The sequence below is a fragment of the Sciurus carolinensis genome, chromosome 2, assembly GCF_902686445.1.
Source record: "Sciurus carolinensis chromosome 2, mSciCar1.2, whole genome shotgun sequence".
Classification (NCBI taxonomy): Eukaryota; Metazoa; Chordata; class Mammalia; order Rodentia; family Sciuridae; genus Sciurus; species Sciurus carolinensis.
The window spans coordinates 5143459-5159026 of record NC_062214.1 but is presented as its reverse complement, the minus strand read 5'-3'; the positions used below and the strand labels follow the sequence as shown (position 1 = coordinate 5159026).

General features: G+C 56.3%; 1 protein-coding gene and 1 long non-coding RNA gene across 2 annotated transcripts; one reads left to right on the top strand and one right to left on the bottom strand.

Moving 5' to 3' along the window:
- Positions 1 to 262: 262 nt before the first annotated feature.
- LOC124977521 (uncharacterized) lies at positions 263 to 5071 on the bottom strand. The gene is made up of 3 exons (XR_007107196.1): positions 1466 to 5071; positions 685 to 819; positions 263 to 384 (listed from the first exon to the last, which is right to left on the bottom strand). It is a non-coding gene; the product is annotated as an uncharacterized LOC124977521 (long non-coding RNA).
- A 4287-nt stretch (positions 5072 to 9358) lies between these two features.
- On the top strand, positions 9359 to 14410 carry Pck1 (phosphoenolpyruvate carboxykinase 1). The gene is made up of 10 exons (XM_047534453.1): positions 9359 to 9495; positions 9664 to 9928; positions 10328 to 10509; positions 10866 to 11069; positions 11162 to 11349; positions 11658 to 11820; positions 12210 to 12434; positions 12518 to 12649; positions 13034 to 13129; positions 13339 to 14410. Exons 2-10 carry the CDS (start codon positions 9705 to 9707, stop codon positions 13791 to 13793), a joined length of 1869 nt encoding a protein of 622 aa, XP_047390409.1. The 5' UTR covers positions 9359 to 9495; positions 9664 to 9704; the 3' UTR covers positions 13794 to 14410.
- Positions 14411 to 15568: the final 1158 nt, after the last annotated feature.

Here is a 15568-nt window from a genome sequence, read left to right as displayed (position 1 = left end):
TTTAAATCTCTTTACTGAACTACGGCAAGTCACTCCAAAATTAAAGTGCTCAGAACCTTTATTTTGAAAAGCCCGAATGGTGCCCATCAAAGCAGCAGAGAGAACACTCTTTTTTCAGTATGTACCGAGCACATTCATCTGTCATTTAAATAATCTGACAGCTCGCAAGAAGCTGTCTGATGAGGATCGTGCTCAATTGTTAAAAGTACGACAAAGGAAGTCCAAGAAGTTTTTCCAAAGAATTTATTATTAAAAATTCACAGGAGCAGGTCTGTACGGGCCACCTGCTGAATGCTGTTATTCAACCCCACGTCTCCCTGTCTCTGCTCTCCAGATGGAGGCCGAGAAGACCACTGGGACAGAAAGGACACCTGCGATTTTCACCTGAAAGGGAGAAAACAAAGCTGTAAAGGTGTACAATTATTATGTGTCAGTCAAAAATGAAATACGAACAACTTAAAAAATAAGTACTCTCAGAAACCTAAGAAGCTTCTAGAAGGAGTTGTAAAACAAATTAATTTAAACATTAAATTAAAAAGATAAAGTTCCTTTTAAGACTGTTGAAATAGGCTTCCCACGTTCAGTATGCTTGCAGAAATGTCTGAACGCAGAAGCATGAGCTACCTGTCTTCAAACCCTGCACCTTGGAAACACGTTCCAAGCCAAAGTGCCTGAACCCTTCACCTTCCATCCAGCCCCCTGGGCGGCCCATTGGAGGTCCAGCGTCCCTTGTCCTGTGACGCATCCAGGTTTTGGAAGGAGTCTCTGTGGGGATGTGCCTGTGCTGTCTCCGACTTTTATTCCAGACGTTGTATTTTGCTGAAAACAAATAAACATGAACCCCTGAAGACTGGCCCACCGCCAGCCACGTTTGGGTCCCTGAGTTCCAGGTTTGAGTAGGGACCGGTACCCAGGGACAGGACAAAGAAAGACGAGCCTCTCGGGGCTGCTCGGCTCCCGCATCTCGCCTGGTTTTCCTGTCGCATTTTTCTCTACCTTTGGGTAAAAATGTAGATGCCTGACAGGAGGAATTGCCCCCTGGCAAGGCCCCGAGTCCTTGTGAAGGAAGGGCAGCTGCCCCACCCCACGGGCCAGCCCTGCGCCCACGCCGTCCGCGGGCTGGACCACACCAGCACTTGGAGAACAGGTGGGGGGTCGGGAAGTAATTAGCAGACCTGCTGCCACTGCCCCTTGTGCGGGGCGCTTCGTTACTGAGGAGAGGCTGGCCTCCTCTGGGGGAGCCGAGGCGGCCAACTCGAGGTTCCGAGCACATTTCAATGCAGCCAAAGTCTTGGAATTCCCTGGAGAGGGGAAACGATGGACTACAGTGTTTTCCTCTTGCCAGGTTTAAATTAATTTCCCTAAGTGTTCCCGTTAGTTAGCAGTGATGGATGGAGTGGGGATATTATTAATAAAAATTAGGCACCCAACTCGGAATGAACTTTTGTTCATGCTCAGCACTTACCAAAGGGCCAATGAGAAAAGGATCTTTCCAGCAGCTTGCATTTGGAGTGCGCTGGGCCAGGCGGAAAGGGGTCCCGCCGGCCCACAGCTGTCGGGGCGGGCCTCTCCCGTGTCCACCCGCACTCCCAGCGAGCTCCGGGCTGTGCTGACAGGGGCTCCTCCGCGCTGACTTGGAGGACTTGGGAAACGCCTCTAGCTATTCAGTGTGTGTGTTTGGTTGGAGGGACAGGCATCTTGTGGCCCCAGCGGTCACAGCGTGAGAGAAGCAAACCACACAGCTCAGAGGGGCCTGCTTGGGGAGGCTCGGCGAGTCTGGGGCAGTGTGTGCTCTGGAAGCGTGGACGACGGGACAGCACCGCTATTGAAGGACCAGCCGGTTGGTCCACAGGGGATAATATTGTAGGTCTGATTCAAGGAAATGAGAGAAGTCCAGACGGGAAAGTATGCGGAAAAGTTGAAAGCGCCCAGACCACGCGCCATCAGCCTGTGCTCTGGGACTCCCTGCAGGGCCTCTGCTGCCAGACAGCTGGCCTGGGGCCGAGTCACCTGCAGGCTCACGGGGCACGGCTCTTTGTGTAGAGGGTCTTCCTGGCTGGGTTTGTGCCTACGGTGTGTTGGGTGTGGTCGGGGCAAGGGGGACATGGTAGGAGTGAGGTCCTAGGCCTCTAGACGTCGGCCTCCACCTTCAGTTCCCACCCCAGCGCCCCACAACAGTCCACGTTAAGCACGCTGGGGCGTTTGTCCATGAGGAACCGGGACTGTGCTGCTCCTCCGTAGCTCTTGCGTTGGCTGACCGTGCCTGGTGCTCTTTAGGGGAGTCCATCTGCAGTACCCAATCCGACCTCAGAACTGACTCGCCTTGGAGACCGGGAGAAGTCCACCTCTTCTGACCACAGATGGGGAGCCTGAGGAGGCCCAGCGGCATGAGTCCGTGGTTAGGTAGAGTGGGATCGACCTGCAGGGTCTGCGACGCAGGCCTGCACTGCACGCTGCTCGGCTCCTCCAGGAGCCCCAACCAGAACCCGCAGGATTGAGCCCATCCTGGCTTCCAATGTCCCCTCTGGTCAAGTGCAGTCGGCTGCTCAGCAGATGAACAGCCTCCATGAGGAGGTTCATGCCTGAAGCCAGGCACTGGTCCCAGCGCTGGGGCACTTGACCCTGTTACTTGGAGAGCCTATGAGCTCGGAGCTGCTCCCAAAAGAGACGACCCTGCCCTGTCCCTGCGGGCTGGGCCAGGTCAGCGTGGGACAAGACGGGACAAGATGGGGCACTCAGGCTGCCTCTGGCCACAGCTTCCTCGAGCCAAGCTGGGGAAAGAAACCTTGCACAACCCTGGCTGGCTCTCGGTGGAAAACCACGGAGAATCCAGGAAGGACAGAACCCCGCCCGCGCGAGAACGCGCAGCTGCCCTGATTCCCGCTTCCCACTCTCCAGCCAGAAGCCCCCACCTGTTGAGAAGCCCCCTCCCCTCGGTGGTGGACTGAAAACTCCCTCGGTGCAGAGTTGTCGGCTACTCAATGAGTTTCTTTTCCAATATCCCAGACACATGTGAGAGCACTTGCCCTGACACTGCCCTGTGGTGGCCTGCAGAGCAGCACTGTCCCCTGGGGAGGGGCTTGCCGGTAGCCCTTGCTTCGGCAGAGTTGGGGTGGATCTCCAGACAGACAGTGTTTCCTGTGTGCATGACACAGACTTGCTTCAGTACCAGGCTATGGGAGCAGCTGTCCCCAGGGCTCGATTTCCACTATCCTTCAACTTGGAAGTACTTCCGGTTACTACAGCAAAGTTAGATGACCAGCCGGAGCAGCCTGGGCTGCTGGGCTGGGCCCACCTGGCTTTCTCAGCGGAGCCTGTGAGTCTGCGCCCTGTTAGAAGGGCAGACAGGCCGAGTTAGCTTTACTGAGTTTAGGATTTATCTCCAGCATGGATCAGAAAAGGTGTTTCTGTTACGAGCAGCAGCATCCGAGGCAAGCGGGACATGGTTACCAGGGAGCTGGCAGAGGGTGGAGTTCAGTTCCCGAGCAATTACTTTCCTTCCAGTGGAGGGGACTGTACCGCGGAATGGATCCGTTTTCTCCCTGCACAATGAGCGTGCTGCATGGTTTGTGTGGTAGCTATGCAATGAGCCCTCTCCGCCCTGCTCTGCTGGTGCAGCTGTGGTCACTGAGCGTCTGGAGCAGGGCTCTGTGACCGGTTTGTGAGCAAACGCTCAGAAAACGGACTTACTCACTCAGTCGTGCCTGAAGTCGTGAGCGATTTGAGCATGACGGACCACCTCACGGATGAGGAAACCGGGGCTGGCAGGGACTGCAGGTTCTGGGCAGAGTCAGTGGGGGCCACCTCTCTGTCTGCCAGTTCTACCGTTGATCAGGCTAGAGTCTCACACAGATGGCCTGCATTTTAGAAGGCCACGTGGAGCTCTGTAAGTCAGCTAGCATCCGTGACGTGGAAAGCCATCTGCAGACGAAGGCTCAGAATAAGTGGGAAGGATGGAACGTTCAGGCAAACTGGTCTGTGCACACTTTGTCTACAGCATGCAAACGGAAGGAGAAAACAAGGCCTGGTTGTAAAAGCAAATTGGAGGGAGAGAAGAGAGGCTGACGAGTCGCAGGCAGGCGAGAGGGCTGGGGTCCAGCAGGAAAGCCACCGTGGGCTTTGCATCTACCGCGGGGTGTGTATGTGCACAGTGCAAAGGGCAGGGCTCTGCCAGCAGGCCCAAGAGCCTCCCTCCTCCCTGGCAGCACAGCAAGCGGAAGGACTGGGCAGGTTTCTGGAGGAGCTGGGCTGGAACCATCCCAGCCTCCTGCATCTGGGTCCGTGGGGTCTGGGTGGAGCCCCATTCCAGCGGGGGTGCCATCCCTGCAAACAGCCAGGCCACGGAGGCCCATGGACGCCATGGTGGGCAGCGAGTGGCTGTGGGGCTCTCAGGAGGAAGAACGTAGGCACAGCGAGGTGGCCTAGGGCCTGCGTTTCCTGCCTGCCACGCCTTGTCCTGCAGCCTCCACACGGGCTAACTGTCCACCTCAGGCAGGGTGACGGGGACGCTGCGCTCCGGAGGGCCATCCCTCATGGGACGGGTGGCACATGGCGCTGAGCTCCAGTAAGCATGCCATCTGTCACCACAGAGCCCCGTCATCCTCTGCCTCAGCCGACGGAGGAGCCTCTGAATGTCGGAGACCACACCACGCTCCCTCCAGAAGGCCCGGCACTGGACACCGGCGCTTCCCGGTGTGTCTTCCAGACACGTCTTTGCAAACCCCACACTCCGTCAGCACAGGTTCCAGTTCACTGGTACTTCTTCACTCTGGAAAAAGTGTGCCAACAAAACGAGGCAGTGACAGGGGGCAAGGTAACTGCTGAGCACTTTCTCCTTGGAGAGCCTGCTGGCCAGCACTCAGCTGAGGCCACGTCCTGGACCTCAGGGCTGGGTGGGGAAGTGGAAAGGACAGCGCAGAGGGTTGGCTTGGGAAGGCCCGCCACACTCTCTCCACCTCCTTCCTGCAATTTCAAAATAAAGGACCAGAGTGCACGGCCCCCTTCTGCACACAACATTGGGGTGAAGTTCACACAACGCAAAACTGACCCTTGTAAGGTGATCAACAGGGTGGTCCTGCTGCAGTGTTGCCCACCCACCCCTCTGTCTAGTTCCAAAACACAGGGGACCCAACCTGCGCAGCTAGACAAGTGCAACCTGCCAAGGACCTTCCAGATGTATGACTGTGTGGCACCAAAACAGGAACTGGGTCCACTCATCGCTGTGAGCATGCCGCCCAGCCTGCCAGGAGATTGCCGTTGCCCCGTAAACGCAGAACATCCAAATATTTGTCCCTGGCAAACACAGTTGGGGTGGATGGCCTGAATGGCCCAGATGACGATCCTGCGGCGGGTCGTGGCAGGGCCGAGCAGCGCTGCCTCCTGTCAGAGACCTCCTCGGGCCGCCAGCTGTGCCCACCACGCCCACGGCCGCCGCGGAGACTGGGGTCCATTTGCACAAACACCTTTGGCTCCGGGCGTGGGGTAGACACCGTTTCCTCCTGTCGCCTTCTGGGAAGCCGTGATTGCCTTTTTCTTTACGGGTCATGCTTTCCTGTGAATTCAGATTCCTGAACGGAAGGCCATTCTGTCACCCCCAGGCGGGAGGAGCCCATCCATCCGTGACGGGGCAGACTGGCAGTCCTGGTCTTGCAGTGAGGGACGAGCTGAGGAAGATGGCGGCCAGCACTGGACTGTGATCCTCAACAGGGAAGGGCTTGGTTGCCACCATGCATCCCCATGTTTTGGGTTGTCAAAGTCCTTGTGCAAACAGATCCAATATGCACACCAGTGACGTCAGCTGCGGTGGAGCAGGGGGCTCTGGGCATGGCCAATGGGCCTCGTCCCTCTCCTTGGTGGAGGCTCAGGGGGTCCCCTGGGGCCCTTCAGTGCAGTTTGGAAACCACGAGTCTGAGCCACGTGAGCTTCGGGCTCTGGTCTTGGTGGCCTTTGATGAGCAGGTTTTTCATGGCCTTCGGGTGGCCAGGAAGCACTGTGGCAGGTCAGGCACACACCGTCATGGGGACCCTCCGCGTGGTTTGTACCCGTTGTCCACGCTTGCCTGGAACTTGGCATTTGGCGCCCCACCCCTCCCTGGCCACCCTGTGGAATTGCGGCAGGTCGCGGTGTCTGTGGCCTTCTGAGTGCTCGGTCCTGCACCGCATCCTCAGGCTCTTCTGAGTCGCGCTCCCTCCCTCGTCCAGAGCCCTGTGACCGCCTGGGGGACACCAGCGGTGGCAGCACAGCGTGGGTGACAGGAGATGCCCCCCTGCCGGCAGCGCTTCCTCTCTCCTGCGGGTGGGACGGCCAGGGGCAGTGGGCTGGCCCCATGCTGGCTTGGGGCTCAGGCACCTGGGCAAAAGTCCCCTTGGCTGTGGAGCTGGCCTCTTTGGTGGACCCTCATGTGGGCTGACAATCCATCGGTGCCTGTTTTATAGTCCCCTGGGTGATGTTGACAGGGAGTTCAGGACAGTGACCATGAGCAGGAAGCACCCATGACCCCGGGAAGGTGGCCTGGAGTGGGTATGCAGTAAGTGACCAATGTGTGCTCAACAAGGAAGTGCTGGGGGATATGAAGGAAAAGAGAGTCATGGGCTCAGAGTTTGGGCAGTAGCGGCTGCTCAGCCAGTGTTTGCTGAGTGATTGTGTGTGCTTCCTTCCCCGAGCCCCGGGTTCCTGATCTGTAACACTGTAAAGATGGTAAAGGTGCTAACACCAGACAGAGCATGTAATATGTTCCCTTCTGACACGCAGAAGCCCGCGCTTGTGACCCAATTTGTCCCCAATGCTGGGGACCTAGTGCACATTTAATACATGTTTGTGTTGGAGATTCCTAGAGAAATGTGATTTTTTGCAACTTGGATTCAAAACAATCCCTTCGCCTTTTCGGACCTGGTTCCCCCAGGTGGAGGACGCGGCCGTCCCGGTGTGAGGTGGTTTACCAACGGGTGTGGAACGGCCACGGGAGGGAGTGGGTCTCCTCTTAAAACTGCCTTTTCCTTTTCCTTCTTTTCCCAAGGCAGTTTTGTATCTGGGATCAACTCTTACAGTGTTTTATAAAGAACGACCTTGGGCCTAGAGGAACACGTATCAAAGTGAAGTCCCTGAAAAGCAGGGGGTCTCTGCAGCCTTGTCCCCAGAAACCACAGGTGCAGCTCACTTCCAGTGGGAGACCCCAGAGCCCCCACCCCAGGGCACACTCAGCATCCACTCAGGTCCCTTCAGCGGGAGACCCTCTGTGAGGACTTCCTCTTGGTTCTCGTGTGCAACCAAGATGACGGTCAAGTGGGACACTGAGGCAGCTGAACCCCTCGGAGGTGCTGCCCAACCAGCCGCTTTGGGGCAGGGAGTCTCTAAGGACAGGGAAGTTGGTGGGTCGCAGGGCGCCATCAACCGGGGACAAAGGACCTTTGCCCATACTTGCGCCCTGTGTCCTCAACCCCCCCTTCTGTGTCTGCTCTTCCCGAGAACTCTGCACTGAGTGAGTTTGCGGCCCAGCATTTGCTTTTCAGGGTTTGACAAGGGAGAGTGGCAGGGGATTAAGGCCACCCCTCCGTGGTCATTGCCAAGGGGGTGAAGGTCAGGGTGACTCACCAGGCCTGCGTGTCAATCGAACTAGCTGCATCCTCCCTCCCGGGAGACTCACAACAAACACCTGGATTTGCGTGGAACATTCCAAACTCCAAGTTCTGCTTCCTCATCTCTGAGCTTTTCCAGGGAGTCAGCCCCTTTACAGTTCTATCAGCAAAATGGGACTGCACGGAGCTGGTGGGGTGAAGCGTGCACACCAGCACGCAGGCGTGTGCCACACGTGGCTGTGTTTGAACGCCTAATCCCACCCAGGTCAGGTGCTAAGGAAGGGCCCGTGCAGCCGGGCACGACTTCAGGTTGGGTTTAGACACAGCAGAGTTCCCGTGATAAATGGCCCCCCTGAGTCCCCATAAAAGAGGGGAAGTAGCCTCATGCCAACAGGGCACCCCTACCGTGTTTGCACTGAAAGCTCCCCCAAAACCTGAAGAAACGAAGCTCGGTAGCAGGTTGATCATCTCGGTAGCAGTGGAGACGTGAGCCCACTGAGTGCTGCGGTGTGGACCAGGATCCTAGGAGCGGCTTCTTAAGGCTCTCAGGCACAGTCGGCCATTCTCAGGGTCTGGAATTTTCCGAGGCTCTGTACAAGCATGAGCCACACCCCCGCCTGAGGGTGGTGAGCCAAGTCCTCACCCTGCCTCGCTGGAGGCAGGGGGGTCCTGAGGAGCCCCCTCTTCCTGTGGGCAGTCAGTCCTGGGAGCTGGCCCCCTCTCCTGACTTCTCACCCAGTACTCCCGAAACCCAGCAAGCAGCCTCCAGGGTTTGTTAACTTGTGCTGAAGTTCTGATTGCTTGCAAAGCAAATTCTTTGCAACTGTTATAAAGGTCTCCTTGCTTAAGTATAGTCCTGCAAAACCGCCAAGCCCCCTCCATGCCCAAGACTCCCACTGTCAAGGGAAGTGAAATGTGTCTGCTAGGCCCTGGGGGTGACGGTGCCTAGCCTAGGACTTCTTGGGGAATACATGGAAGGTTCCAGAAGAGGTAAGGATTCCTCATGAAAGGGTGACGTGCTGGAGTCCGGCTTGCTGTGTTTGTCCTCCCTGCCTCCTGCCAGCCACCCGGGCGTAGCTACTGGACCTCTTCCTCAGTGCTTGTCCGTACGTAGGGTTGTTCGGAGTTGCACTTGGCTGGTGGTAAGAGGTTAGTTGATGCAGAGTACTTAGAATGGGGTTCAGCATGTATGCATGTGGTGCCTGCTATGTGCAGGTGCTGTAGGTACAAACATGAGCAAATAGGCAGAAACCCGGCCCTCAGAGAGTTTATATTTTGGGGTGGCAAGGGTATACAGCACACACTCAATAAGGTCATCAGCACCCAGTCTGCTCAGAAGGTGCAGATGGCTGCCAAGAGGTGCATGCTGGCTGTAGGGTGCTTCTGCTCATGAGCTTTGGCTGTGCGGTGACACCTCAAGGCTGTAGTGTTTTGCCAACCGGTGCCTGTTGGCACACAAAGTGTGCTGCCAACAACATTTGAGGTCCAGGAGTTTCCTGGCCAACCTTGTCCTTGACCCCACCTGCCTGTCAAAGAAAGGGTGGGTATGTTTTGCATCAGCAGCGAAGAGGGTCAAAGTTTAGTCAATCAGAAGTTGTGTAAGGATTCACTATGCCGCGCTCAGCCCGAGGCCTCCCAACACTCATTAACGACGGTCTGCTCAATGATTATCTCCCTGGGGTTTATTGTGGTGGCTTGGTCCAAAACATCCCTGACCGTGGCGCTGGTCCAAAGACCTGCCCCTGACGTCACGGGCGAGCCTCTCCGCGTGTACCAGAGGGGCAGGGCCGTTCTCCATGGTATTTAAGGCAGGAGGCTCTGGCACCAAGCACGGCCTTCCCACTGGGAACGCAATCGCCAGCGGGAAGAACCCAGCAAGCCCCCTTGGATCTCTGGCTGAGACCACCCAACAGGAAGGCAGGTGGGTTGAGCTTTCTTATTCACCTCGCTAAAATTACGGCAGCCACACACTCTGTTTTCCTCGGGGCAATGACTCTCCCGCCACTTGCAACTCATACGTGGTCCATCCAGGGTGCCAGCAGGCGTCTGCCGGTACTTTGGTCCAGGAAGGCTGTGTTTTCTGTTTCAGGCGACCCCGGCGTTTGTGCCCCTTGCCACAGCTCTGCAGAAATGCCTCCTCAGCTGCACAATGGCCTGGACTTCTCAGCCAAAGTCGTCCAGGGCACCCTGGGCAGCCTGCCCCAGGCGGTGAGGGAATTTGTGGAGACCAACGCCAAGGTGTGCCAGCCGGAGCACATCCACATCTGCGACGGCTCGGAGGAGGAGAACGAACGGCTGCTGGGCCACATGCAGGAGCAGGGCCTCATCAGGAAGCTGAGCAAGTACGACAACTGGTAAGCCCAGCACTTCGGGCCCCGGCCGTCTCCTTGGTGTCAGTGCACAGAGCTGAACGAAGACCTCTCGGGCTGGCAGACACTTTAGAACCTTAATAAAATGGTCAGAACCACAGAGACAAGATGACATTAGTAGGGCCACCCAATCCCTAATTGAGATGGGACATGCAAATGCTCTTGCAAACCAGATTCCTGATAAAGTTGAAAGACAGTCCCTGACCCTAGCTCACGGCCTAGCCAACGTCTTCCTGACCAGGTGCTAGCTGGCTTGGCCGCAGACACCTCTGCAACATGCCGATGCACTCGGCGTCCTGCTGGGCGTGGGAAGAATGTGATAATGAGTGGGACTGGCCTGCCCCTAATGGTGCTTGACTGAAGGGGACCCTGGGACTTTTGCAGCTGGTTGGCTCTCACTGACCCCAGGGATGTGGCCAGGATCGAAAGCAAGACAGTTATCATTACCCAAGAGCAAAGAGACACGGTGCCCATCTCCAAAAGCGGCCTCAGCCAGCTGGGCCGCTGGATGTCAGAGGAGGACTTTGAGAAAGCGTTCAACGCCAGATTCCCGGGGTGCATGACAGGTGAGCGGGGCGTCAGCGGACAGCAGGCCTGCCCTTCGTCTGCCCCGATGGCAGCCGTGACCGAAATGGCAGCTCCCACAGCCACTCCCTGTGGGGTGCCCCCAGTTCTGCGCTGCAGACACCCCGCGTGAACCCCACGTGATCTCCACACTGGGGTTCCAGCAGCGTGGTGGAGCCCACTTGTGACTTGACATTTTGGTTCACTCTGCAGTGGACTTTGCTGGAGCCTAGGGCTGGTGGCCACGAGGGTGATGTTGATGGTGGGAGGCCACAGCGAGGGGTCCCCTGTGGAACGTGATGCCGCTGCGTCTGCAGGCCAAGGTCATTGCTCACCCATCCCCACCGGCCCTCCTCAGGTCGGACCATGTACGTCATCCCGTTCAGCATGGGGCCGCTGGGCTCGCCCCTGGCCAAGATCGGCATCGAGCTGACGGACTCGCCCTACGTGGTGGCCAGCATGCGCATCATGACTCGAATGGGCACCCGCGTCCTGGAGGCCCTGGGCGACGGCGAGTTCATCAAGTGCCTCCACTCCGTGGGGTGCCCCCTGCCTCTGAAAAGTAAGCGTGTCCTTTCAGAATCGAGAGTCGATAAAAAGCAAGCGCGTGTACTGAGCGTGTGCGTGGGCTGACGCGCCGTGCCCTGCTTACAGAGCCTCTGGTCAACAACTGGGCCTGCAACCCGGAGCTCACGCTCATCGCCCACCTGCCAGACCGCAGAGAGATCGTCTCCTTCGGAAGCGGGTACGGCGGGAACTCGCTGCTCGGGAAGAAGTGCTTCGCTCTCAGGATGGCCAGCCGGCTGGCCAAGGAGGAAGGCTGGCTGGCGGAACACATGCTGGTAAGCGCAGCATGACCTCCTGGCTGGGTGCAAGGCCCGGGTGGCACCCGAAAGCCTGCTGCCGCTCCCCTTGGCGTGTGCAGACTCACAGGCAGACAGGGAAAGTCCATGGGTATTTACGAACACCACAGTCTGTGTCCCTTCCTAAGGACCTCAGACTCAAGGGCCACCAGAGAGATCCCGTGGACTTCATTCCTTTGAATGGAGATAGATCTTGAGGGTCTACCTTTCCAGAACCTCTAGGCACATCCCTAGACCTCAGGGCAGAAGAGAACAGAGAGCTTAATGAAGAAACTTGTCTCCTACAGATCTTGGGCATAACCAACCCTGCGGGTGAGAAGAAGTACCTGGCGGCAGCTTTCCCCAGCGCCTGTGGGAAGACCAACCTGGCCATGATGAACCCCACCCTCCCAGGGTGGAAAATAGAATGTGTGGGTGATGATATCGCCTGGATGAAGTTTGACAGCCAAGGTGACTCTTTGGGCAAACCGGTGATAAAAACTGGACTTCTGTGGGTTAGCAACCTCAACCATGGCCAGCTCTCCCAAATCCAGGGCTGGGTGCATTGATCAGCTAGTTCAGAGTCTGCAAAACCTAAGAAATATGTACTCTGCCAGCTGAGCATCCTTTAACAATCTGGATTCAATGGGCCGCATATTGCCGATTGTTCATATGCAAACACTTGTTAAAATAGTGTTGGTGGAAAATGGAAGAGGAAGAAAGAGTTGTGAGAGTCTCAGGCCCAGGATGCTTGATGAGAACGGCGGCGTGTGGTCTAGGGAGGGAAAAGGGGGGAGGGCTCGGTCCGGAATCCAGCGGGCAGATGCTTGGCATTCACCACTGCCTCTCTGGTTGTGCAGGTAACTTAAGGGCTATCAACCCAGAAAATGGCTTTTTTGGTGTTGCTCCTGGCACCTCTGTGAAGACAAACCCCAATGCCATCAAGACCATCCAGAGAAACACCATCTTCACCAACGTGGCCGAGACCAGTGACGGGGGTGTTTACTGGGAAGGCATCGATGAGCCGCTGGCCGCAGGCGTCACCATCACCTCCTGGAAGAACAAGCAGTGGAGCCCGCAGCATGGTGAGCCCCCTCCAGGCTGCGCGCTCTGGGCTGCCGGTGCCCCGTTTGGGCCAGATGCTAAAGAACTCTCTCTCTTTCCGTAGGGGAACCTTGCGCCCATCCCAACTCGCGGTTCTGCACACCGGCCAGCCAGTGCCCCATCATCGATGCTGCCTGGGAGTCTCCGGAAGGTGTGCCCATCGAGGGCATCATCTTTGGAGGCCGCAGACCAGCAGGTGAGCTCTCCTCCGCTCCGGGTGGGGCACAGGGTGTTGGCAACTGAAACGCAACCGTGACATCTCTCCGTCCCATGACCTTGTCAGAGGCTGCCAATGATCTGGAGCTTTCTTTCCCCCAAACCAGAATGACTGGCACGCTCCGATGTAGAGGCAACCCGTTGGTCACCTCAGGCCTTTCTGGCTCTGTGCCCTAAAGTGGCTGGATGGGATTTCACTGTTTACTTTGTGGCCTCAGTTGGTGTAATGGTGACTTAGCAGTTTTCTGTAAACTCGCACAACTAAAAAGATGCCACTTTGCCAAGTCGATTCATGTGTGAAGTACATCGCTGGTCTTCGAGTCTGAATGTCACAGCCTTGAAGGAATTTTTTGACCTCCTCCAGGTGTCCCTCTGGTCTATGAAGCTCTCAGCTGGCAGCACGGCGTGTTTGTGGGGGCTGCCATGAGGTCAGAGGCCACAGCGGCAGCAGAGCACAAAGGTAAACCAAGTCAGGACTCGAAACCACTCGGGGGGAAGTCAGAGCTCTCGGGCCCTCCCTCCCTCCCTCCCTCCCCTCCGCCCCCTCGGTGTCTGTATGTGGGGGACAGAGAGGGGCAGGAAGTGAGAACCAGGCATGCCGTGTCCACATAAACCATGTCCCTATGCCTTCGGGCACGTGACTGACCAAAGGGCCCCTCTATTTAACAGGCAAAGTCATCATGCACGACCCTTTTGCCATGAGACCCTTCTTCGGCTACAACTTCGGCAGATACCTGGCTCACTGGCTGAGCATGGCCCAGCGCCCAGCAGCCAAGTTGCCCAAGATCTTCCATGTCAACTGGTTCCGGAAGGACAAGGAAGGCAAATTCCTGTGGCCAGGCTTTGGTGAGAACTCCAGAGTGCTGGAGTGGATGTTCAACCGGATCAATGGGGAGGACAGCGCCAAGCTCACGCCCATCGGCTACATCCCTAAGGAGGACGCCCTGAATCTGAAAGGCCTGGGGGACATCAACCTGGAGGCCCTCTTCAGCATCTCCAAGGAGTTCTGGGAGAAGGAAGTGGAAGACATTGAGAGATACCTGGAAGACCAAGTCAACGCCGACCTCCCCTATGAAATCACCAGGGAGGTCCTCGCTCTAAAGCAAAGAATAAGCCAGATGTAATCAGAAGCTAAGGGCTTCAGCTTTAGAATCACCCCTTCCTAGTCCATAGGATGCACTCAGAGCAGGTAAAGGGAGTCTTCCCCAATCGGCACCACTAGCAGCATAGTGAGCACGCCGTTGAGCAGATCAGAAAGGCACATTTAATTGTTCAGATGAGAACCACAGAGACAAGGCTAGGAACCAAGGAGGTTGGGGAGAAATCTTAGCAGGTCTCCACAAATTGCATCAATATGTGTTTTGTTCAACTTTAAGATCACTCAGGCATCTAGTTTTTCAGTTTTTCTACTTTAGTTGTATCAGTTAGCTGGAAAGCACAGAAGAAAACACTTGAGCTGTATATATATGTGTGTGCGTGTGTGTATGTGTGTGTGTGAGCATAGTGTATTCGTACATGTGTGTCCGTATGTACTGTTATCTAAAACATATTTAATACCTTTAAAAAATCTTGGGCAAGATTACCTACTAGTTGTTAGTAGAAAGAACTGTTGCTTTGTTACTAATATGTGTGTTTAAATTATTTTTATATTCTGTCGTTTCATATCTTTATGTAACTGTAATCAGCGCCCTTACCACTTCTTGGAAAAGATTACACAATAAACTTTTATAGGAAGGATGGATTCGATTTGCTTGGTTTCTCTTACCTGAAACATCCAAAAAGAGAGTTCTGGCTGCACCTTTCTTAATCAGCCCCACCCCCGAGCCCATGGTGGCGGGGACACAGAACCACTTTGAGAAGCAGGCGAACTTCGGACTCAGGGAGCGGGAGGAGTTGGTGGGAGGAGGGAGCAGAGAGGGGACGGGAGCGAGGCTGGGCTTTGCCTGCAGGATCAGCTGCCGCCACAAGTTGGCGCCCTCTGGCAACTTTAGGACCAGCCGTGAGCTTCAGGGCTGTATTGGAGCGTATAATGTGAACTTTTGGACAAAAATTTGGTCTGGGGACTCAGCTGTTTCTGAGAGTTGCTTTGTGGACAATTTCAAAGCCTTTTTCCTTTTGACCCTTTTTTTGAGCAACACTCTTCCACTGTCATCCGTGGGAGAAAAGTGCCTTTCAGGAGGCCCAGGGGAGCACCACATCCTAAGCCCTGATTAAGCGCCTTCTGCGTCCTGAGGTCTGTGGCCATGCGCTGGGCTGCCCGGGAGGGCGGTGGCGTGGCCTGGCCTCGAGCCCTGCCTGGTCTCCTCTGCTCCCAGGGTTTGCTGGGTGTTCCAGAACAGTCCAAACAAATCGTAAACTTTATATCGCACATTCGTCCGGCAGATAAACACTGCTCCCCTCCCCAGCCCGCCCCTCCCCAGGGCAGTGGCCTGGCTTCGCCCTCCACCACACCCCACGCCCGCTCCCAGCTCTCCTGCCTCCGCCCACCCGCAGGTCTGCTCCTTCCCTGGTCAGTGCAGAGGCTCCACCTGGACAGCCAGGCCAGGATTGCCCAGGTTTGCAGGTGGGGAAGCGGGTGAGGAGGGGTCCAGTAGGGCTGGGAAACAGTCCTGCCCCTTTAAGGCTTGGAGAACTGGATCTGGCTCCTCAGATAAATTGGCACTTTGTAAGACCAAAACCAGTGACGGGGAAAAGCCACTTAACGGAATGAAATGCCATCTGCGGGCTAATTTAGATGGGTGGCTCCAGACTCTGTCCCTCTTCTCACTGCAGAACGCTCCCTTGACATGCTCTCTGACTCCAGTGCCACACGTCTGAAGGAGGCCAAAGAGGAGGCGGAGCCCGAGGCTGGCCTAGTGGGGACAGGTCCCACCGCCACTCCCTGGGGGCTTTTGGGGCG